This window comes from Nesoenas mayeri (assembly GCF_963082525.1).
Source record: "Nesoenas mayeri genome assembly, chromosome: 2".
NCBI lineage: Eukaryota > Metazoa > Chordata > Aves > Columbiformes > Columbidae > Nesoenas > Nesoenas mayeri.
This window is the reverse complement of record NC_137543.1, coordinates 97,035,284-97,060,592: the sequence shown is the minus strand read 5'-3', so window position 1 is coordinate 97,060,592 and position 25,309 is coordinate 97,035,284. Positions and strand designations below refer to the sequence as shown.

Sequence of the window (25,309 nt, the reverse complement as noted above, 5' to 3'; positions counted from 1 at the left end):
AACCTTTTTATATCACAGAATAGTTAATTTATTTCTAATACTACTATACAGTACTCTTGTATTTTCCCCCTCAAATTCTACTGGAAAGTATCACCTCGTAAAAATATTTTGATGTTCCTTTAGTAGCTATTTATGTTTGGTTTATGTATCATTCCATATGGCATTATCATCTCAAGCCTCAATATGTACTCAACTTATCTTCCTATTATAAGTTACCAATCACAAAAATCACATGCTTTATATTTAAAGGATTATAATCTTTCATTTTCTGCTCATTACATTTTTTCTGTCTATGCAACTGCAGCATAGTCACTGCTCTGGTCATTTTTTTCACTTTCCTGTGGGCTGGTGATTGTCACCCTTGGATTTCTGGACGTTTGTTCAAGATGGAAATCAACCTAGAGAAAAAGGACATGTACTGTTAACTTCATCAGTACTTCATTTCAATACAGTGTTAGCTCTTCATACTAAAATTTCCACAGGGGATTCTTAATGTCAAAAAATATTTTTTGAGAGTGATCACATTAACATTTTTATTCACATTATATACTTTCCAAAGGAGAAAGTACTCAAATTAGACTTTCCCCCCCAATTCCTTCATCAAACATCCAGTTACCCACATAACCATTTAAAGTGAATGCTCACTCACTTTCTCTACTTCCATAAATAATCTCAGCTTTTCTAAAAACAAACAAAAAAATCAATATATCAAGCATAGAATAAATTCAGGGCCCAAGAAAGCGTCATATTACTCAGCTCTCTTAATTGAAAAATGTTCTTGTGTGTCATACAGAAACAGAAGAAAGCCTAGCTGCAAGATGCAAGCAATGATGCCCAGTGTCACAAAAAGCAAAGGAAGAGTCTGTTTTTCAGCAGCCTATAGGCAGGGAATATGTGGCAAGCTGTTCTGCTTCTTACGCTCAAGAATCTTGCTCCTCCCAAATCTGGATTCTCCCCATAAATCAAAACACTTAATTTCCCACATTTGGTTTGCTGGTCTGTTCATCTGACACTCGTGGTAGTCCAGTTGATTTTTCTGAGCTACATCCCTCCATCTAAGCCAGCAGCATGTTATCGTGTCTCCTAAATTATTAGGACATTTGCTTTTAAACCAACTAAAGCCTCTTGCTTTGAGGATCTTGTTCATCTTCACTGTCTTTTCCAATTTCTAAGAAATGGAAACAGAATTTCCACAAAGCAAAGGCAAGAGCCCTTTATGAAATGCAACTTCTATGAAAGTCAACTTATCAGAATAATGAGGCACTGTGGTTTCATGAACACACCCTTCTGCTCTGTCCTAAAGGACAATGTAGTGTGGAAATATACAATGATTATTCTTTTCTGGAAATTGCAAGTTTGTTCATTTGTTCTTTCAAAATTCAGCATACTCAGGAAAGCAGGAGATGCAGATTCATCAAATAGTGAGAAACATCTGCTTTCTCAGTTGGACGACATATAATGTAATTACAGATATAACTGATCTATACAGATGGAAAACAGCTTTTCCCACTGTCCTGGTTTTGTTAAAAAACAAGTTTCTCTTTTAGTGAATTTCCCTATCAGCTAAAGCCTTCATATTAGCTGCTTTTTCCTGGAGAACCAGATACATGTTTTGGTAAACATAGCAATGGAATGCGAAGTTATTGATAACAAATGGATGCACTTTTCCTGAGAGGGGCAACGAGAAACAGGTGACCAAGAAACTGATCAACTGAGTAGAACATCCCATTCATGTGAATACTTCATATAAAAGTGGGAGATCACGAGGATCTCGGCCCTTTTGCTTATGGACAACATTAGGAGAGGACCTCGCTAGTCGTCCCTGTGAACAGAGGCCCAGTGACAGACTGAATCCAGCTCCAGTTGGCTGCAGAGTCCAATCCAGGACTTCGGGTGCTGGCTCTGCAGTTGCTGAGACTTTCAAGATTGGTTTTGTATATTTTGTATTATTTTCTCTATTCTTATTAGTAGCATGAGTAAAACATTTTTAATTTTCCCAACTCTCTTCTCTCTGTCCTTCTTTCCCTCCAGATCGCTTGTCCTTAGTGGGAAGGGGGGAGAGGGATGGGCTGAAGGGAGGAGAGGGGGTTAACAATACATCTGCCACAGTTTTATTGTCACCCCACAATCAAAACCCACGACACCCACAAACTGAAGTTCTCATAAATGCCTTCAGGACTTAACAGGAGTGAGCTACTTAGAGACTAGCTGAGAAGAATGAGTAACAGTAACTTAAGAACAACAAACTGAAAGGATTCTCACCCGGTTCTGGCTGTCAGGATCCTCTTCTTTTATTTCTTCTTCAGGGTGAAGATCATCTTGGTAGTTCAAGTGCTCCATTCCCTCACCATTTTCTTCATTTTTATTGCCGTTTAAATGGATAGATTCCTCTTCCTCTGCTCTGTCAACAGTCTCTGTTGCTTCTGCTTCAACTTCATAATTCCCATGTAATTTCTTCTTGTTTTCTTCCACTTCACTGCTTTCTTTAACAGTTGCCCTACTTTCCTCTGCATTCACTTCTTGATATTCTTTCTCTCCTTTATATGTCTCCTCTTCCCTGTCAGTTTCCTCTTCTGCATTTTCTTCTTCATCTACAGTTTCTGCTGGCCTCTGGTGAAAGGAAAAGCAGCAGCATTATGAGGCATTTTTAATCAGAACGCACCATACAACTCTGAAACGTGATAGACATCAAAATCACAATTACATCATTACTGGGGACTAAGTATGCTAATTTGAGGTTTTTCCACATGGACAGAAAATTATTCTTCTGTATGAACATCCCATAATGCACTCTTATTCTATATTAAAAAAATGCGTTAGTGAGATATAAATGTATTACACTGGGTTAATCCATTTGACCTTACTCATAACAACTGCAATGAGCTAGATTTAATTTATACAGCACAGCTACTTTGTTTCAGCTATTCCAGTTTTCCTGACATTCTAGCATGTCGTACATAGCTGTTTATAAAATCTTGTCACAATAAAATATCATACATCACTGGCCCACAAACTGTTCCCCAAGAAGCATTTTACCTATGGACCAGGCCATGCCATGCCAATCAGTCGTATTGTGCAGCCTGTCTTCTTTGCATCCACAGAAAAGTCACAAGACAGATGAGGCAGATCTACTGGTCACTTCCATAACATCATTTGCCTTCCCAAAGACCCCTCTATAGGGTGGTATGGTCATGATTTGTTTGATATGTAGCAGTTAATTTTTCCTACACAGTGTCAAACCAGCAGGCCAGAAGAACAGGATCTTGTCCCGTATTGAAGAAGAGTAAACAGAAACTCACTATAGATAAAGCTGCTAGCAGCATCATTTTATGACAAGCTTAAAGAGCATGGAGGGTGTTGCTCTCCTCCCCCAAGTTGCACGTGCTAGGACAAGAGGAAATGGCCTGAAGTTGCACCAGGGGAGGTTCAAATTGGATATTAGGAAAAATTTCTTCACGGAAAGGGTTGTCAGGTATTGGAACAGGCTGCCCAGGGAGTGGTGGAGTCACCATCCCTGGAGGTATTTAAAAGGTGTTTGCACGAGGTTCTTAGTGACATGATTTAGTGCTGGATTTAGGTTATGGTTGGACTCCATGATCCTGAGGGTCTCTTCCAACCAAAATGATTCTCTGATTCTATATACTATCTAGTTGTTGTAATTTGTCTTCCAGTTTCAGCTTTGAAGATTCACCTGACTATTCAGTGAACCAATGCCCCCACTGCCAAGATGACTTACGTACTTGTGCTAAGGTTTGAAAGAAAATAAAGAGAAAAATATCCCATAGGAGTGACAGGGTGTCTGCCTCCAACACAGCCTCATCAGACTCTAAATCTAAAGTAAACAAGCTAAGAGCAAGAGATTATCTCTTAATCAAAAGTGTTTGGAATTTTACTATCATTAGCAGCTCCTTTATGCAGGCAGCCATCTGCTAAAGACCTATAAGTTATGTCTTATAAAAATCTCTTCCTCACTGATAGTAAGATTAAAAAAAAATCATCACATTAAACATATTAGTAAAAACCAAGTCAGCAATAACAACAATTGATTGAAGCCTCTTGATGAAACACCTTGCTTTTACTATGGTATCCAAGTAGCAACATAAGACAATTATGCCAGTGCACAATACTGCATTCACACAGCTTCGAAAAGGACAAGTTATTGCATTGTAATAATCCATAGAATGACAAATTACTAGAAATATTACATGGTTACCTGACCAGATAAATTATGGCTCCATAAGTAATTTTTGGAGTACAGTGGTGTCTATGTGTTTTTCATTCGACTCTTCCTGACTCACTATCATCTGGTGACATCAAACTGGCCTAATTTCCACCAAATTAAAAATTAAACAAGCCAAGTCTCTACAGACAACTTCAAAGAAGTCACTATCCAAAGCAAACTTGAGCCAACTTTGGTAACCTCCAGCACACAAAGAGAGCAAAGAATCTGTAGATCCATAAATTCTCAGAACTTACCTGCTAGTCTTACACACGTGACCTACTGATTTCTTTTCAGTCTGCTAAGGAAACTAGCAGCTCTAGATTCTGACCAGAAACAGAGGAGGGTGGGACAAATTAAATGCACCAGACATTGCTAGCTAAAATTAAGTGGTTTTGGTTTTGCATCATGACACCTGCTTACTATGTCATTACAAATGCCAAGTGAAGAGAGGGTGAGAATAGAAGAAAAACAAAGCCAGTCTTTCTCAGTTCACTGTTATAGTCATCCAAGATAATATTATTTCCAGCATTCTGTTACTGCCTGGTAGTGGGTACTATCAGAACAAAATATCTGCCCTTGCCTGAACTACTTTAGTATGGTGGCTCACTTCAGACTGCAGAGGGTGTGGAGACCTTACACCATGGTGTAAATGTATGTATCCTAATGCATATGCTTTTACTGGTTTCATTGCTGTGGAAGCCACCTTTGGCACACAAGCACAACGGCCATTTGAGGGGCAGTAACTTCTTAAGGTGCTATGCTAGCCAGACTCACAAGAGTCTGTCTAAAATAGGTGTGGATGCAAATTTTTTAAGAGTGAAAACTGAGTGACACAGAAGATACACACAGCACATAGAACCATACCCAGAAACTCACTGGAAGCTCATAGGGAACTGGCATGAAAATAACATTCAGATTTCAACTAATTTAACTGGGCCAGTCAAGCTAAATTGCCTGAAAAATAATAGTAAAAAACAAGATCGGTAAAATAAATCCCATCAGTGCAAGTGTGAAGTTTTTATAGTCACTGAAAATTTCAAGATAGCTGAGCATTTTACTACAAACAGTTATTACCACTACAGACAAAATAAAAAATCATGTTTACAGCTAATACTCAGAAAGCAAAACGCATTCTTCACTTAATCTTATTTCAAGCTGCATTATACTAGAATGGATATTTCAGACAAGTTAAAATCAGCATTGATCCAGAGGAAAGGACCTTCCACAAGGTAATCTAAAATGCAGTATTCTTCCTACTGCATGCAGAGTCACAGGTAGGCTTTGAAATGCGAATATAATCACAGATGATGTATTTTAGAATGCACAGCAGACCTAAGACAGGACTGTAGGGAGGGAACTGACGGCTAAAATCACCCATCAAATCATACGTTGCTCTTTACATAAAAAGTGTGATATTTTCTACTGAGATCTTATTGATCTACTAGCTATGCATAAATTAGCATTTTCTATTTTAAGTACACCTTCACTGAGAGAGAGATATACTTAGCAAAAGTTAGATTTTTCTTATTTAGGGAAAGAGAATCTTTATGTGCATATATATTAATACATACAGTAAGGAAAATAGAAAAAGGGAGAAAACCAGAGTTTTTTATGGTCCAGAGCCTGTAAATGCTGTACATGCTTAACTTTACCTCTTGAACAGTTCCAGTGATTTCAGTGAACCTCAAATAGTGAGCTAGAGCCCACATTGAAGTTCTTGCTAGGTCTGGTTATAATTCAAAGTCCCATGGAGTCAATGGGATTGAAATTGACACACTCCAACCATCCATCCACCTACAACTGTACAAAATGCCTATTACATTTACATCAAAGTTACTGCAAACTGTGTTCTCTCAGTCAGGATAAATCAGGATGGGCATACTGAAAGGCAAAACAAGTACCTACATATCCTTGCAGAAATTATCAGACTCATTTCTAGAAGTCAGCAATGATCTTGTATACTTAAGGAAAAGCAGTGATATTTCACACCATAGTTTTTAGCTATTCATCAGTTATCTTTTAAATAAACAGAATACTCCCAGTAAGAGGTTCCTATACAGGGACTGCACTGGCTGGATATCTAGGACAGATGTGGGACTCTGCTGCTCCTCTTTGCACCCCAGAAGTCAGAGTTCAGCTTTCAGCCAGTGTGTTGGCTCACAGGAAGTCATACAAGTACATTACATTTGGAATTCCTGTAAAAGCTCAGGGTACCTCAAATCCAGAGAACCAGACGTATCTCCAGGCCTGAGTGACTGAGGTCTCTCACCACTTTGTAACACAACAAAACGAACACAAGCATCAAATATTAATATCAGCACATCGACATGAGAGATTGCAGGATCATAACAGAGAACAAGGGGCACTTCAGAAACTCAGGCTTCAAGCACTCAGCCAGTTGTAGCCCAGAGTAACTGAACACATATACTATAATGAACTACAGAAGTGTCCCTGTGTTATTTTAGTCCTGTGTCCACATCACAAAAAAACAGCAGCACAACTTGAACCTGACAGCAATAAACCTAGGACAGGAGAGGCAAGAGATGATTAGATTCTTATTCCTTGAGGTAATTTTCATAGAGAAGTAAGTGGCTTCTAAGTCAGAGGACTTTTCTGGTGACTGTGATGGATTATCTTCATAGAATCATTGAATCATAGAATGGTTTGGGTTGGAAAGGACCTTAAAGATCATCTAGTTCAAACCCCGTGTGCCATGGGCAGGGACACCTTCCACCAGACCAGGTTGCTCTAAGCCCCATCCAACCTGGCCTTGAACACTTCCAGGGATGGGGCATCCACAGCTTCTCTGGGCAGCCTGTTCCAGGGCCTCACCACCCTGAATAGTGAAGGATTTCTTCCTTATGTCTCATCCAAATCTACCCTCTTTCAGTTTAAAGCTATTACTCTTTGTCCTATAGCTACATTCCCTTGTAAAAGGTGCCTTCCCTATCCACTAAGTGGTCCATCAATTGAACCCATGTTTCTCCAGTTTAGAGACAGTGATGTCATGCAGAAGTATCAAATGCTTTGCACAAGTCCAGGTAAATGATGTCAGTTGCTCTTCCATTATCCAACAATGCTGTAAACCCGTCACAGAAGCCCACCAAATTTGTCAGGCACAATTTGCCATTGGTGAAGCAAATCACCAGTCACCTCCTTAGCATAGTTTCCAGGAGGATCTGCTCCATGATCTTTGCTGGGTACAGAGGTTAGACTGACTGGCCTGTAGTTCCCCAGTTCTTCCTTTTCCCGCTTTTTTAAAATGAAGGTTATGTTTCCCCTTTTCCAGTCAGCAGGAACTTCAGCAGACTGCCAAGACTTCTCAAATACAATGGATGGTGGCTTAACAACTTGATCCACCAGTTCCTTCAGGACATGCAGATGCATCTCATCAGGCCCCATGGACTTGTGCACCTTCATGTTCCTTAGATGGTCTCAAACCTGATCTTCTCCTACAGTGGGAGGTTCTCCATTCTCCCAATACTTGCCTTTGCCTTCTGTGAATTGGGCAGTGTGGAGAGAGCACTTGCTGGTGAAGACAGGCAAAAAAGATGCTGAGTACCTCAAAGTTCTCCATATCGCAAGTAACCAAGACTCATGTTTCCTTCCAGAGAGGGCCCACATTTCCCATAGTCTTCCTTTTATCACCCATGTACCCCTAGAAGCTTTTCTTGTCACACTTTATGTCCCTGGCCAGAGTTAGTTCTATCAGGGCTTTAGCTTTCCTAACACCATCCCTGGCTACTTGGACAATTCCCCTGTATTCCTCCCAGGCCACATGTCTTTGCTTCCACCCTTGTAGGATTCCTTTTTTTGTGTTAGAGTTTGTCCAAGAGCTCCTTGTTCATCCATGCAGGTCTTCTGGCATTTTTTCCTGACTTCCTCTTTGTTGGGATGCATCTCTTGTGAGGCTGGAGGAGGTGATCCCTGAATATTGACAAGCTGTCTTGGGCCCCTCTTCCCTCTAGGGCTTTATCTCATGGTGCTCTACCAAGCAGATCCCTGAAGAGGGAATCTCCTGAAGTCCAGGGTAATGAGACTGCTGTGTACACTCTCACTGCTTTGAGGATCTTGAACTCCACCATTTCATGGTCACTGCAGCCAAAGCTTCCCTTGAGCTTCACATTCCCCACCAGCCCCTCCTTGTTGATGAGAACAAGGTCCAGCATAGCACCTCTCCCTGTTGGCTTCTCTATCACTAGAAGAAGGAAGTTATTATCAATGCATTCCAGGAACCTCCTGGATTGCATATACTCTGCTGTGTTGTCCATCCCACAGATATTGGGATGACTGAAGTCCCCCATGAGGACCAGGGCTTGTGAATGTAAAGCCACTCCTATTTGTTTATGGAGGGCCTCACCTGCTCAGTCTTCCTGGTCAGGAGGCCAGCAGCCGACCTCTGTTATAATGTCACCTGTCCCTGTCCTCCCTTTAGTCCTGACCCATAAGCACTTGGTTGGCTCCTCATCCATCTCAAGGCAGAGCTCCATGCACTCCAGCCAGACACTGACATAGAGGGCAACACCCCCACCTCGTCTCCCCTGCCCATCATTCCTAAAGAGCCTGTATCCTTCCATTCCAACACTTCAGCCATAGGAGCCATTCCACCACATCTCCATGAGGCCAATAAGAAGACAGCCCTGCAGGTGTGCACATGCCTCTAGCACTTCTTGTTTATTCCCCATGCTACATGCATTTGCATAGAGGCATTTAAGTTGGGTGCCTGAAGAAGCTGACTTAATGGCTGGAGTGGCTGGAATTCCTTTGTCCTGCTCTTCAGGTGCTCTCCTGATGACCTTTGATCCTTCCCCAGCCTCTGGGCATCAAACTGGTAGGAGTGGGATGGATTGAGGTTCCCCTCATTCCTCCAATAGTCAGAATTACCCATAGCAAGGTTTGTTATTTTGCCCTTTTTACGGTTGTAAGAAATAGGAAGTAACCTTCTTTTAAGTGAAGATGGTGCTTTTGCTGTTCCCCAGTCGAAAGTACAGTGGTTAAAATAACTAGTTTTCAAACTGTTCCTTCATGACTGTGACTTCTTTGCTTGTCATGGACTAGCAGTAAACAGACTCACCGACAAAAGACTTGTATGTGTATATTGAAAGGCATATTCAACCAAAGGCACATAAAACAACTGAAGTGCTTCTCAGCTTCATGCTGGAGACATGGACCCAGCTTACCTTGTGGAAACCTCCCGACTTAATAGCAGGTTGATGAAGAACAGAGTGAATTTCATTTTGCATTCAAGAAGTATGATTGCTTGATGGTATTTTTAATCTCAGCAAAAACAGAGTGTTTAAAAAAGAAAGATGTATTCTAATTACACTCATCATGCTATCATTCATTAAGAGCTACATTACCAAATGCCATCATCATTCAAAAGTAATAAGTCAGGAAATCTTCAGACATTGAAGCATTTGGCATCTTTTCCTCTAGGGATGCTAATGTAACCTCTCACAACGTTTGTACATGACTGATACTAGAATATTGAAAAGTGCAGTATCACAATCATTTAAGGCAGAAATTATTTTATAGCATTAATGTAAAACATAATTTGGCTTTATTGAAGCCATTTGGAAATGTTTATTTGGCTAATGGTCACAACAGACAAACAATAAGGCAGACAACAAAAATCTTAATGGTTGCAAATACAGACATGAATACATCTCACAAATGCAGCATCAGGAACACTTAACTTTGATTGCACCAGACCTCTCCAGAACAGAGCTGCCCTTGCTCCTACCCAGTCAGGAATGCTTTGCAGCTGCATGGCACAGATTCCAACAGCAAAACATTTTGTTCTCAAACCTGATAGGGTTGCTAAGTGACAGCAGCCCTCATCTCTTCCACATCATTTACAAAATCCAGGCTCTTAAAAACAAATAAATGAATAGTTAAGGGTTCATCAGTCTTACACTTCCCACATAGTAAATGCACGGTTGTTCCTGACAGACGGCAAAAAAGTCTTTCTCCCCACAACATTTAAACACCAACCATCTTAAATGCTGAATGTTGTTGGTTTTTTGGTTTATTTTTTTACAAAAAATGCAGCATCTGTAATCAATCCACAGAATCTGAGTTTTCATAAGATAATAGAACCCAGAAGTGTAACTGGAATGAAGGGAAACTATGTAACCTGAAAAAAACAGCTTTTCAAACTCCATTCCTCAGTTTCATTGTGTGGCAACTGGAAGTCTGCAGAATTCCTTAATTATAAAACAGCCGTGGCAGACAAGAAAAAATCTGATCAGATCTTTACTTTTCTAAGATGTACATAAGTCAACAATATTTTTCTCCACCTATTTCATTGACGATCATGTCTAGTTTTTTCCATAATGTTTTCCATGTGTTCATTAAAATTTGCCTAAACCTCACACCCTACAATACAGTATGATCTGTTGGGCATCCTCACAGACAATGACAAGATTGATAAGAATCTAGAAAGAAGCACTACCGAGGCTGCAAAAATACAGATTTTTTTTTTTTTTTTCCAGAAATAGACTCTTCTAGAGTGAATGAAAAATGTTAAGGAATTTGAGAAATTGTCTGCTCTAGGATTGCCATATTTTTTCAAAACAAGTGCACATACAGAAATTTTTTTTTGAAGTGGTGTCAACACTAGTTTTCCAACAGAACTGCATTTGCAGGCTTCACTCAGAAGTGAAGGCCCTCCAACAGTTGGCCAAATAAGCCTTCAAAGAAAAGATCACACCTTGCTGCTATAGCTTCAGAAATCAGTCATCCAATGCAGAAACCAAGGGAAGATCTCCCTTCTCATTCTGAGTTGCAAGGAACCAACCAGAATAAGTTCCCCTATCTCACACTGACAAACAGTAAAAAAATTAAGTGTAAATAAGCAGAGCTGAAGGAAGAACACACAGGAAAAAGCCTTATCTGATGGTTTGTCAGCACTCAAAATCCAGAATGCTTAAATTACAGCCGCATCATCTGTAGCAAAATTGGACCATAAAAAGCTCTGCAGGTATTCTTTACAAATGCCATTTTGAAATACATATTGATGTAGTGCAAAATATTTCTTCAAGAAAAGTTCTGGCCTTTTTAATCAAGGAATGTCTTTTTGAGCAGTCAGCCTGTTCTAGTGTTGATTCAATGCAAACTTTAACATTTTATTTTCAGCAATAAGGAAGATAAACATTTTATTATGTTCACTGAAAGGTGCAAATTTTCTGCACTGATGATACACTCCAGAGCACCTAGGGGTGATACACAGTCCCACATCATAGCCCCGGAAATGGAGAATAATGAGTACCATCAGGACTGCATTAACCAGTGAACATACCTGTAATAACGGAAAGCAATTGGCTACTGAAAGAACCAGGAGTGTCAACATCTACCAAAAAAATCCAAATCAGTGCCCATTAGACAAATTTATCATCCACTGATTTTTACACGCTGTGGAATAATTACTGAGGGGGCAAATTACTGAAACTAATTATCAAAGGTAAACTTACTGGGAGTAAAGTTATATCCACATTCTCAGCACACAAGGCCTCTTCTTGGCACACATGGAATCTGCTCTGCAATGGTTTCCCCTCCGAACCTGGCCTGCATCCTTAGACATTGACACATGAGGGGAGCTCAGTGTGCTGGCACTAAGGAAAATAGGGGTGAAGCGGTGTGGAGATACCACAGCCAGGCTCTGTGTGAGAGGCAGGTGCAGACTTAGATGGTACTGTGCATATATTTGCTGTCAAGTAAGAGATAACACATCATTCCACCCAAAATGCTGATTGCTGAGCTAGTAGTTGCAGCGAAACTTGTCCTGTGGATGAACCTTGCTCATTATAATTTCATTATAATACTAAAACACACCTCCATCCCAAAAGCTACCCACCTTCCTTTCCAGCGGAGCATATTCTCTGAATTATTTTAAGTCTATACCTTTAAAATCAAAGCAAGATAATTTTACACCAATCAATAACAAAGACATGTAAGACTAGAGTCAATCGAGCTCCACCTAAACATAGAAAATAGTATAAAATACCCTAACAACAGGGGAAAGTTAGGGAAGACACCATCATGGAGAAGTCAAGGAGACAGCACCACAGCCTTGTGGGATCAGTTGACAGGCTGGACCTGTCTTGCCCACCCATAGGTGCGTAAGTCTTACCTTTGGGTAAGACTCACAGACTTGCTCATACTGAGTGTTTCCCTGGGAAACCTGGACTTCAAGCTTGTATTTGTAATCACATTAGTAGTACTGTATAGTAATCTTAGACTATTTATATATGGCACCGAAGTGTATTTTTTCCAGACAGTGTATTTTATCAACAGCAATTTAAAATAACTTGAACCTGTTGCTTTAATAAATCTCATTATCTGTAAATTTGGTTGTGAGAATCTCTCACTGCATGTGCTCAGACTTATGGTACATATTATACTATTTGTGAATCTGTGTAAGCACACAAGTCCAATGATCACAACCTGACTTTGAACTATTGGTGGATCTGTAACTGTGTGAATTCAACATAACACCAGACTGGCTGTTGAGCATGATTGGATTTATAGTGCTGGCTTGAGGTCATTTTGGTTTAATTTGTCATCACTCAGAAGCTAAGCTCAGCTGGCCCAGCCCCCAGTAATATCTGAGGACAAGCTGGAACGCAAGTGGGTTTAGTTTCTGCCAAATTAACCCTTTTAATGCAACACAAATAAACACAAAGAGAGGGAGATGCGGGTGATGAATCTGGAGGGGCAAAAAAAGAAACAAACAAACAAAACAAAACAAAAAAACACCACCAAATATTAATTCTACATCACTTACATCTCAATAGCCATTATCATATACCCCATGGCAATGTAGGCTGGCACAGCAACATGCCTGAATTTCTGGTAGGGATCATGCACTGAACAACTCCATATCTCATTTATTTCATACTTACTCCACCTCCCAAGGTCTGAGCATGGAAGAAAAACAACTATGCTTATGGAAATAGACAAACTAATGCAAACTTGCAGTGTTATTTCAATACTATTACTACTAACTACTGTTTCACAAAATACATAAAATTAAAGAAAAAGTAGTAGTTTGTTCTAATAACTTTACAAGTGAGAAAATTTTCTCTCTCAGAAAGTTACATCAAATATATTTATATTACTAACAGCAAACTCCAAGTAACACACTTAAGTGACACTTCAAATAAGGAACCCCTATTGCTTTGCTGCCTCCCTGCAAAGAACAGCTATAAAACCATCTTGTTTCCTTGCTATTTCCACAATTGATTTCATAGTCTGTCATCAGTTACCATGGATGTTGACATGGTGATGTAAATAACCAACTAGGAGTAAGTCTGCATGTCAAGAGAAGAAACTATCCATTTTGTAATTCGAAGCTGAAGTCTGGTACAGAATATAGAACAGAAGGGTTTGGTTTCAGGCAAAACACTTATTTTTCCTCCTTGATGTTCAATTACAGCTGTCAGCTAGTCTGGAATAAAGCAAGTCCTGTTCTTTTAGTGTGTTCTCAGATGGCAGGCAGCATTTTACAGAACAGGACATAAGCGGGTATCTAGCCAGTATTACTCTAAGTTTGGTTACTGGCTAATGTGGCATTTGTTCAACCATGTGCTTCAAATGGCAAGACAGAGAAGGTACATAAAAGAGAAAAAAGACTAAGTTCTATCTTCATCACCTTATTTATGTGGCTGATGGAAATGATAGGATATCAGAAGTGTCAGCATTCTAGTGAAAGCCGGCATGTAGATATTTATGCATCATATGAGATAGTCAAACCCTGGCTGGCTGTCCTTTTCCATGTTTCTAGCAATAATAGCAATGGCAGTTCAGATAAGAAAAAGCTATATAGCTCTACATCACAGAATTTAAAAAGATTTAAAATGGGCATTAACAAGAACATGTAAAATGCTAAATGCTTCCAAGGTCTGAGTAACCTCAGTTATCTGGGAATAAAAAGTACTCGGTGTTAATCAGACAGACCTGGCTTGTTGTCAGATTGCCTAGGAAACTATACATGAACTTTTAAAGTGTGAAACAAACCATGTCTTGAGTTGCAATACATTTTGATGTTTTGTCTGGCTTTTCTGAAAATATGAAAATCAGATCATTAATAGCGTGCATGGCTGATTCCACACACACCCTCCTCCCCCCCACTTCAAACACACTTGCTTCCAATTCTTTCTCCAGGTAGCAACATCAGTTGACAGCGACTGAAAAATCTGAGGAAAATGCATGAACCTTGGTACATGAGCTTAGAGGTATCAAGCAAGTCCCTAGTGTTGTAAGCTTGCCAGCACAACCAATGTTCACTGGCAACTGCACCAACAACTGTAACTACCACTGTCAAGTACAGAAGTGGCAGTGCACAGGTAGCAATTCTCCGCTCTCTGGTGATAGTCACCATCTTCTGGCTGAGGCAAACTGGTCAGACCCACTGGCAGAGCTGTTGCCTGGAGCATCTGCATGGAGAATTAAGGCTGCTGTCTCCAGTGCTCTTGGATTTCATATGAATTGCAGTCAACGTAAAAACTAAGCCCTGACAACCCAATTCACACTGTCAAATACTTTACACTACCCAAAGGAATTCTTTACACACCTTTGGAGGCCAATAAACAGGCTAATCATTTTTTTAATTTGATTATTGTACTGTCAAGGCCAGTGTAGGATATACCTCAGGATGTCATAAGAAACAAAGGTGAAGATGACAGTTCTTCCCCAATGTCAGCACTATCAGTACAACCCAACACATCCTAATTATCACAACACATCACAAGGACAACTGCAATTAACAGTGCTGATGAGCCCAATGGTTCCCTGTTTCAATCACCTGATTCACACATCTTCAAGAATAACGTCTATAAAGTAGCTGAGTAACAAGAATGACCCTTCTTAGAAACAGCAGCCTAAAATAAAATACAGAAATCCAGATTTTTATATTTTTTTTAGATGGGTATGGTGCCATTCTTCAAAATGGCTACAGCAGCAACTTCATATGTTGCTTTTGTTAACGTATAGATTGGTATCACAGGCAGAAATTAAAACAAAGTGTAAGCTAATAAAACTTCTGTCTATTTTCTCCTCAGACTTTTTTTAAAGGTAGAAGACAAAATGTATATGTGTAGTATTCTTTTACCCAATTAAAATAAATTGGAAAAAAAATATCAACCACCTAAATATAGGACTGAAACAATCAAAGATGAACAAATAGAGAAGTTGGAAGAGAAGTGCAGAGCAGTGGTCTCCAAGCTGGTTTATTGCACAACCCTACCAGTAAAAAAATTTTGAGCACATACTGACAGTATAGAATCATAAAATAGTCTGAGTTGGAAGGGACCTTCAAAGCTCATCTAGTCCAACCCCCTGCAATGAGTGGGGACATCTTCAATTGGATCAGGTTGCTCAGAGCCCCGTCCAGCCTGGCCTTGAATGTCTCCAGGGATGGGACATCTACCACCTCTCTGGGCAACCTATGCCAGTGTTATTACCATTCTTATTGTAAAACATCTCCTCCTTTATCTAGTCTAAATCTCCCCTCTTTTAATTCAAAACCATTACCCCTGTCCTATCACAACAGACCCTGCTAAAAATACTGTCCTCATCTTTCCTATAAGCCCCCTTTAAATACTGAAAAGCTGCAGTAAGGTCTCCCCAGGTCTCTTCTCAAGGCTGAACAACCCCAACTGTCAGCCTGTCCTCAGAGGAGAGGTGTTCCAGATCCATGATCATTTTTGTCACCTCCTCTGGACCCTCTCCAACAGGTCCAGGTCCTTCTTATGTTGGGGGCTCCAGAGCCAGATGCAGGACTCCAGGTGGGGTCTCACCAGAGCAGAGTAGAAGGGTGGAATCACCTCCCTCGACCTGCTGGCCACGCTCCTTTTAATGCAGCCCAAGATAGGACTGGCCTTCTGGGCTGCAAGCGCACATTGCTGGCTCATGTCGTCTTTCATCCACCAGTACCCCTAAGTCCTCCTCCGCAGGGCTGCTCTCAGTCCTTTCATCCCCCAGCCTGTATTGACAGCTGGGCTTGCCCTGACTCAGATGCAGGACCTTGTACTTGGCCTTGTTGAACTTGAGCTTCTTCACATGGGCCCACTTCTTGAGCTTGTCTAGATCCCCATGGATGGCATCACATCCCTCCAGCATGTCACCCACACCTCTCAGCTTGATATTGTCCACAAACTTGCTGAGAGTGCACTGGATCCCACTGTCTATGTTGTTGATGAAGATATTAAATAGTACTGGTCCCAATACAGAACCCCGAGAGACACCACTCATCACTGATCTTCATCTGGCCATTGGGCCATGACCACTACCCTCTAGATGTGACCATCCAACTGATTCTATGATTCCTCATCCAGCGAATAGTCTATCCATCAAATTAATATCTCTCAAATTTAGAGAGAAGGAGGTTTGGCGGCATCATGTCAAAGGCCTTACAAAAGTCCAGACAGACTATAACAGTTGCTCTTTCCTTGTCCACTAATATAGTCTCTCCATCACAGAAGTAAATATATATACTTATATACATAAGTACATGTATATACCTATTTATAAGTATACATGCAAGTACTACCGAAGTTCTAATATTTTCTTCCTGCACCCAATGGATTGTCTTTCATATCTCCTGGGCTGTGCACACTCCACTTCAGAGACAACTGCTCTAGAAATCATCTAGGCCAGTGCCCTGCTGGGCCAACTTGAAAATAAAAATAGGCTGTTTGAGGCCCTGTCCAGTTGTTTTAAAAAATCCTGAAGATTCCCCATGCTCTCTGGACAGGGAAGTGCTTACACAATATCACTGCTCAAAATATTTTTCTTATGTCCAACTAGTACTTTCCTTGCTGCAAATTCTGACCATTGTGTCATCCTATCACTGTGCAACACAAAGAAAAGGCTGGCTCTGTCCTCTCTGTAACTCCACCTGTAGCTGAAGAAAGCAGTTTGATCTGCCTTCCCTTGCTTAGCCTGTAAGATGAATCAAGCCCAGTTCCTTAAGCTTCTCCTTGTGTCATAGGCTCTAGCCCCCTAAATGTTTTAGTGTGTTGCCATGCTGGACTCTGTCCTGTTTGTAAATACCTCTCTTGTACTGGAAAGAAACTGGACAAAATACTCTAGATGCAGCCTCAGAGGTGCTAAGTCAAGAGAGATACATCCATTCTCTTGATGTGCTTGGCTGTGCTCTTATAAGTGCAGCCCAGCATGCACAGTCAACCTTCATCACCCAAAGGGAGCACTGCTGACTCACTGGCAACTTGCTGGCCACTAGAGCTGCATGGCCGCTCCTGCAGAGTTGTTCTTTAGCCTACTCATGCCACCTGTGCCAATGCAGTTATCCTGTCCCAGGTACCACACTTCATATTTCTCTCTGTTGAACTTCATGAGGCTCAAGCAAGCTCATTCTTTCAAGCTGCTGAGATCGCTCTGAAAGGCAGCTGTGCATATCACCTGATAATGACAGTTTGGCTTTACCACTGAGCCTGGATAATGCTGTATCCTGTGCCATTGTCCATGTTACTGATGGACATATTAAAAAATATCAGACCCAGTATCAAATCCTGAGGACCACCATCCATAAATATGTGCCAGTTAAATTTCAACCAAATGACCTTTTAAGTCCCACCAAAACAGCCATTTTTTCATCCACCTTGTAGGCCACAAATCCAGTCCCTACCTTCCTTAAGGATATCTTCCTCCCCATACCTAACACATTCCTTCCAGTTTCTCCTACAAATAGAAAAGTCTACACTGAAAACAAGATAAATGACAATAACTGCTCTTCCTTCATCCACAGAGCCAGTTATTTAATCACTGAGGCAAAGACTTTGGTTAAGTATGATTTGCCCATAGTAAATCCATTTTGGCTACTGCAAATCACATGCATCAGCTTCCACTTCTTGACAAGCTTTGGCTTTCCCACGTGCATCCCTGCCTGCCCAGGCAATGTCTCTATACTGCTCCTTAGCAGTCCATCCCTTCTTCTACTTACCACACTCCACCTCTTTTAGTATGAAGTCAGGAGTCTTCTGTTGATACTGGTCTCCTGCTATGCCTGCTTATTTTCTTGCACATGGGGATAGTTCTTGTGCTTTGAGGAAGATACTCTTGGGGATCAACCAGATCTCCTGTGTTCCTCTGCACTTCAAGGCAGTCTCTCACAGGATACTGCCTGACTGTTTGTGAAACAAGCCCAAGTCCACTCTCCTGAATTCCAGGATTTTTTTTTTGTTTTGGTTTGTTTGTTTGTTTGTTTATTATTTGCCAACCCACTTCCTTCAGGGTCTTAAATCCTAACATCTCATGGCTACTGCAACTGAGGCTGCCACCGAGTATCACAACCCCAACCAGTTCCTCTTTATTCATAAGTAGCAAATTCAGCAGAATGCCTCTCCTAATCAATGGGAGAGGTGCCTGAGGACTGGAAGAAAGCAAATGTCACTCCAGTCTTCAAAAAGGGCTAGAAGGAGGACCCAGGTAACTATAGATCGGTCAGCCTCACCTCCATCCCTGGAAAGGTGATAGAACAACTTATCTTTGGTACCGTCTCAAGGCATATCAAGGATAAGAGGGTCATTAGGGGCAGTCAACATGGCTTCACCAAGGGGAAGTCGTGCTTAACCAGCCTCATAGCCTTTTATGAGGACATATCCAGGTGGATAGATGATGGCAAAGCAGTGCATGTGGTCTACCTTGATTTCAGTAAAGCATTTGACACGGTCTCCCACAGCATCCTCGTTGATAAACTGAGGAATTGTGGTCTGGACGATCGGGTAGTGAGGTGGACTGCGAACTAGCTGAAGGAAAGAAGTTGTAGTCAATGGGGAGGAGTCTAGTTGGAGGCCTGTATCTAGTGGAGTCCTTCAAGGGTCAGTACTAGGACCAGTACAATTCAATATATTCATCAACAACTTGGATGAGAGAATAGAGTGCACTGTCAGCAAGTTTGTCACACAAAACTGAGAGGAGTGGCTGACATACCAGAAGGCTGTGATGCCATCCAGTGAGACCTGGACAGGCTGGAGGGTCGAGTGGGGAAAAAATTAATGAAATATAACAAGGGGAAGTGTAGAGTCTTGCATGTGGGCAGGAACAACCCCAGGTTTCAGTATAAATTGGAGAATGACCTATTAGAGAGTAGTGCAGTGGAATGGGACCTGGGGGTCCTGGTGGACGGCAGGATGACCATGAGCCAGCATTATGCCCTTGTGGCCAAGAAGGCCAATGGCATCCTGGGGTGTACTAGAAGGGGGGTGGTTAGTACCTCCAGAGAAGTTCTCCTTCCCCTCTACTCTGCCCTGGTGAGACCACACCTAGAATATTGTGTCCAGTTCTGGGCCCCTCAGTTCAAGAAGGACAGGGAACTGCTGGAGAGGGTCCAGCACAGGGTAACAAAGTTGATGATTAAGGGAGGGGAGCATCTCCCTTATGAGGAAAGGCTGAGGGAGCTGGGTCTCTTTAGCTTGGAGAAGAGGAGACTGAGGGATGACCTCATTAATGTTTACAAATATGTAAAGGGTGAGTGTCATGAGGATGGAGCCAGGCTCTTCTCGGTGACAACCAACAGTAGGACAAGAGGTAATGGGTACAAAGTGGAACACAAAAGGTTCCACTTAAAATTGAGAAGAAACTTCTTCTCAGTGAGGGTGACAGAACACTGGAACAGGCTGCCCAGGGAGGTTGTGGTATCTCCTTCTCTGGAGACATTCAAAACCCACCTGGACACCTTCCTGTGTAACCTCATCCAGGTGTTCCTGCTCCAGTGGGGGAATTGGACTAGATGACCTTTTGAGGTCCCTTCCAATCCCTGACATTCTGTGATTCTGTGATTCGGTAACTGTCCCACTACCTACATCAGAAAATTGCCTCCAACACACTTCAGAAATTGCCCAGCTTGTTTGTGCTCTGGATGTTTAAAAGTGTATTTACAAACAACTATTTTTAATTCCCTCTCTCCCATTTATTTACAATCTCACATTCACAACTGTTTCTCAGCATTGATCTGACCACCAGGAAGGCAGAAAAATGCTCAAGAATTCCTCATGTTGTTGAGAGGATTTTTAGCCTGAGAAATCTATTGGATATTCTGTGACTCCCTACACTGCAGCATGGATCAGAAGTATTATCTTGTGGCCCAGGTGGCTGTCCCCAAGCCATTATCAACAGACACCTGGGCCACAATGTAACGTCTTGTGGACTGGACACAAAGTTGAACAAGCTGGAAAATTCCTACAAACGGACAAGATGAAAAAGAGTATTGTCTTCTGAGCAATACACTAGCAGGAAAAAAAAAAAAAAAAAGTTTTCAGCAAATACTTCAAGCAGTTCTACTCTCCACTTCATCAGAATAAACTTCAATTTACATATTTACTGGATTATTTCAGTTCACAGGAGTTTCTTTTAAAAATAAATCAAAGTAAAGCAAAAGGGATATAATCTTATGTTTAGTTATCAAGACCTATTTATTGCACATAAATCTTAGAATAAAAAAGTTGGCTATGTACCTTGTTGCTCCAACAGAAGAAAGCGCTGGCAGCTTTAATAAAAATCAGATAAATCAATAAATCCACACCTATTTGTGGTCCAGGACTGCAGGAATTCTGACCTTCTGTGCCATAGTCCCTTTACATTGCTCCACTAGCACAAAGGGACTGTTATCCAGGTGGATCTCTTTAGCAGCTAGGGAGGCCTGATTCACTTAGGCCCCATAAGAGCTCTCAGTGCAGTTCCCAAAATGATGTACGATGAAAAGGTAACTGATATTTGACACATTAACAGAAAATTAAGTTTTGCTAAAGCTGCCATAAAAGAAGCCATACCCTTGAGCTGTTACAATCAACCCCACAGAATTATGCTGTACACTTGAAAGAAACTGATGAAAGAAAAACAACACACAGCCTGTGATCCTCAAAAAAAAAAAAAAAAAAAAGAAAAAAAAAAAACCACTTATTTCAATCTCGATCAATACCTGGTCCAGCGGAACTTCTACACGAGTATCTTCATCTTCCTGCACTTCAGCTGCCCCCCACATTTCAGATGGTTCTTCTCTGACTTTGTAAACATCTTCACCTACAATGGGAAAGATACAGAGCGGAAGGAAGTGAAGCCCAATTGTGGCACCTGGCGGCAAAAGTGCTGCACTGCAGTCAGGTTTCTGAGCTGGCCCACCATTCACTACATCGTTTTCAGTCTCCCATTATTGTCAATTTGTTTTCCTTTCCTTTTTAATATGAAATACTTCTTATAACGAAGTTTTCAGTCTCCTATTATTGTCAATTTGTTTTCCTTTATAAGAAATACTTACATGCTGTGCAATTTGGGGAAGGGAAACAGACACTAAACAAAGCCCTGCATCTGAAGTTCCTTCAATTCTGGCAAAGGACAGGAGTAAATCCAAACTAAATACATGACAACATATTACTTCTGTTGCTACAGTCAATGATAGTACCTTCTAGTAATTAGCATTACAATGCACATCTAGTAAAAATCTCAGGTTCTGAATCAACAACAAACACGGTGATCCAGGAAAGGAGTAAAAGTTTAACAGAAACAGTTGGGATTAATGCTACTCTCCACCTTTGAGCAGGTGCAAGTAGAACTATAGCCAAAACTTCACATCCTCATTAAAAAGCACATACTCCTAGAGAACAAGGTTAATGGTTACAATGGTATTCAATTTTGCAAAGATTTTACACCATTTAGCTTGAGTAATTTTTTCCCCCAAGTGTAAGTAATAACTAGGGGTCTTAGAGGGTCTTAGGGGTCTTCTAATGTGAGTCTTTCTGTATCAGCTAACTAGGAAAGACAGGTACATACAGAAAACAAACAATTTCTAAGTGACACGCATTCCTCTCTCCCTTCTCCCCAAACTGAAAACAGCCCAGAAATTAAAAGCACAGGTTACTCCAAATCATCTCCCTCTCCCTCCATCTATCTAGGAAAGACAGATAGTCCTATGTTGACATGTTCATATGCAACATAATAAGTAACCACAATAAGACGAAAAAATACTTGTGCTGTTTTGGATTGCCTCTTAATTCTTCATAAAAGGATGTGAACTTGATAATATCAGCTGACCATACAAATTGATCTACATTGCTGGACAGTGTTAAATAAACAGCCCTAGTGAGGAAAAAGAATGTGTAAAAAAACAAGACTCAGAGAAATCTGAAGTCTACCTGCATAAAAAGTTGGCATTGACTGCTGTGGATATTAGTTTTCCAGTTACTTCCTCATAATTATGGGAGCCAAGGAAAGAGTTTACACTGGGAACAAAATTCTGAGATCTACCATACCACTGCAAATAGCTGACTTGAGGCAAGACGCCAGCTCATCCAGATGATCTTAGATGTCCACTGACAGGTCACTGACCAGAACACCAGAAATGAAAGCTGTTCTCACATTTTGAAATGAAGAGGCAGAAATGAGGAAGTCTATGGAACATCACAATGATATTCCAGGGTGGTACTGCTGGCTGCATCTTAGGAGCGAGATTTTCTGAGCTTGAGTACCTGAGCATCAGTTCCACTGGAACCTCCCCACCTTCCCAAAAGATCCATATTACTTGTCCTCTGAAAGTAATGGTGTTGGAAATACCACAGGGTTCTTAGCATCTTTGGTTGGATTCTTATCCTGAACCGCTCACTCATCTTGAATAAGGTCCCACCTTCATACTTAGCACGGAAAGAATAATTTTATTTTCTTAATTTCCTTTTTCTGTGTGGATTATTAAATATAATGCATCTGTTGTAGTTTGTTCCATTGAAATCAACTAAGTATATGCAATATTTGCTGGCAGCATGGTGAATCTTGGACAATCTACGTGTACATATCTCATTATAGCAGACCTCTTTGCCAAGACAGGGTTTTTTTGACAAGTTCAGCAATAAAAACATGGAGTGGTTGAGAATAGTAACAAAATGCATCTGCATGAGTGCTACTTGTACTTTTTCAAATAATCAATGCACTTCATATTTCCCATTTTTCTGAGCTCTCTAAAGAACAGAAGGTTCTGTTTCTCTTGTCTGATATTATCTTCATTGCCTCTTATCATAGACATTTGATTGAGATCTAGATCGCTGCCATATTCTGAGAGGAAAATGTATTATATTCCTTGAAAGCCATTGTGAAGACTCTCTTAGCTGAAGGCCTTCCCTTAAGTACGCTAAGAAAATAACCTTGTCCTAGATTCCTCAGTTCACTGAACTATAAAAACAATCAAATCAATGTCTGAGACAACTGCATTTAATATCACCATCTTATCATTTAGACTCTGTAATAACATCTTTGCCTTCAAGATCCTCAAGTCTTTTAACCAAAATGGGGATTGTGTGGCCTCTAGAGGTAAAAGGACTTTGATGCAGAGGTAATTCTCATCAGGTTTTCTCTGGTGGGGCAAAAGAAGTACAAGAGAGACGAACGTGTGTTCGCCCTGGAGGTCAAATCCACAAAATTAATCTTAAGAGTTGAGGGTTCTCAATTTTAAAGCACTTCTCCCTAGATGAGCAGATGACACTCGGGGCTATGCTGAATAACCCAGCAACTAAGCTCCACAGAGGGAGACAGACATGCAATTATTTTCAAAACCTTTAATCATGAAACCAAGAGAGAGTGAGAGACACAGAAGAAGACAATAAGTTTCTATCCAGGTCATGCAATGGAATTTCATATTCAAAAGAGTGAGTGTACCCAAAAGGCTGGTAACAAGGACATTTCAATAAGCAAAACCTGAAATCCCCACAGAATCACAGAATGTTAGGGATTGGAAGGGACCTCAAAAGATCATCTAGTCCAATCCTCCAAGAACTTTCTAACAGGTGACTGCTCAGAAAGCTGGTCATAAATGAAAACAGATTAGTTGAAAAGAGCTCTGCAGAACCTTCCAGCATCTCTCAAGGATACCACTGTCCATTGTCTTGCACAGAAAGCACTCTAAGTGAAATGGCATTTGTGCTCTTCCACAGAATGGAAGATCCCAAAACTAGATGGCAGGCTGCAATGGGAAAGCATGTCCACCACAGAAGTCATCAAAAAACTTCAAGGACAGTTATTCAGACAAAATGGGAAATTATCTAATTTTTAGAACAGCTATATTCTTTGAAGAAAACAAGTAGTTAAAAAATAGCGTTATTTCAAATGCATACAACACAAAAGGTCATTAGCTGGTTTCTGAAAGCATGACAGAAAAGATTTGTTGTCAGAAAAGGGAAACAAAAAATTATTTAAGGAAAGAAGGAAATTGACAACAAAAGGGAAATGAATTATTTACCTCTGCACAAACATCAGCGTATGGAAGACAAATGTCCAAAACACACATACCATTAATAGTTACAGAAAGAAGAAAAACACTTAGGTCTGAAACATGCCAAAACAGGCAAGGAAAAAAATGACACTAACTGAAGAATGGGAAAGTTGTAACACTCGAAGGAAAAAAAAAAAAATCCAAAGAAAATGGCAAGGAATGAAATTAGTCTTACATTAGGACACATACTCTTGTCTTTTGGTAGCAAAAGTGAAAGAAATACAAATATAAATACAAATATAAAATACTTCACAAAAAATTAACTTGATTAAATGGAACATTAAGAAAATAGTTTAAAATTTAAAAATTACTAATGTTGCTACTCCAGCTAGAAATATCTACACTTTTTGCATGTGAATTTACAAATATCTGGAGGAGGGCCGCTTAGTGAAAGGCCAACATATTACTTGCTTATGTGATTCTGTGTCAAGATCTTGTCGGTAGGAGTTTGCAGACCACAATAATAACTATTATCAGTGTTGCGAGTTACTCAGCACTGCCCAAACAAATGTGTTAAGTTGGGTAATTTTGCCTCATATTTAACAGGTAATATTTCAGAAACGCTTTTTGGTATAGGAAAAAAAAAAAGAAAAAGGGCACAAAACCCATCTTATTGATGCAATATTTCATGTCACTGTCTCTGAATCATTAGTCATTTTCTACACACTTCTCTTAATGGAGGAAAAAAACAAGAAGGCATTTTAGAAAATGCTATAAACTACACAAAAAAACACTTTTGCAAGCCTTCATTCTGTATTGTTATGGGCTTCTGTTGGAATCTCTACCAAAGTTAGAAATAAGTAGTGTATCTTACT

General features: G+C 40.5%; 1 protein-coding gene across 1 annotated transcript in view; it reads right to left on the bottom strand.

Moving 5' to 3' along the window:
• Positions 1-290: 290 nt before the first annotated feature.
• Positions 291-25,309, bottom strand: part of DCDC2 (doublecortin domain containing 2) — a gene marked incomplete at both ends in the record, with an annotated part of 67,829 nt that continues 42,810 nt past the window's right edge. Inside the window, 3 exons of the mRNA XM_080339108.1 lie at positions 291-398; positions 2,263-2,610; positions 21,162-21,262. Coding sequence (XP_080195234.1) covers positions 291-398; positions 2,263-2,610; positions 21,162-21,262 — 557 coding nt within the window. The remainder of the gene's footprint in view (positions 399-2,262; positions 2,611-21,161; positions 21,263-25,309) is intronic.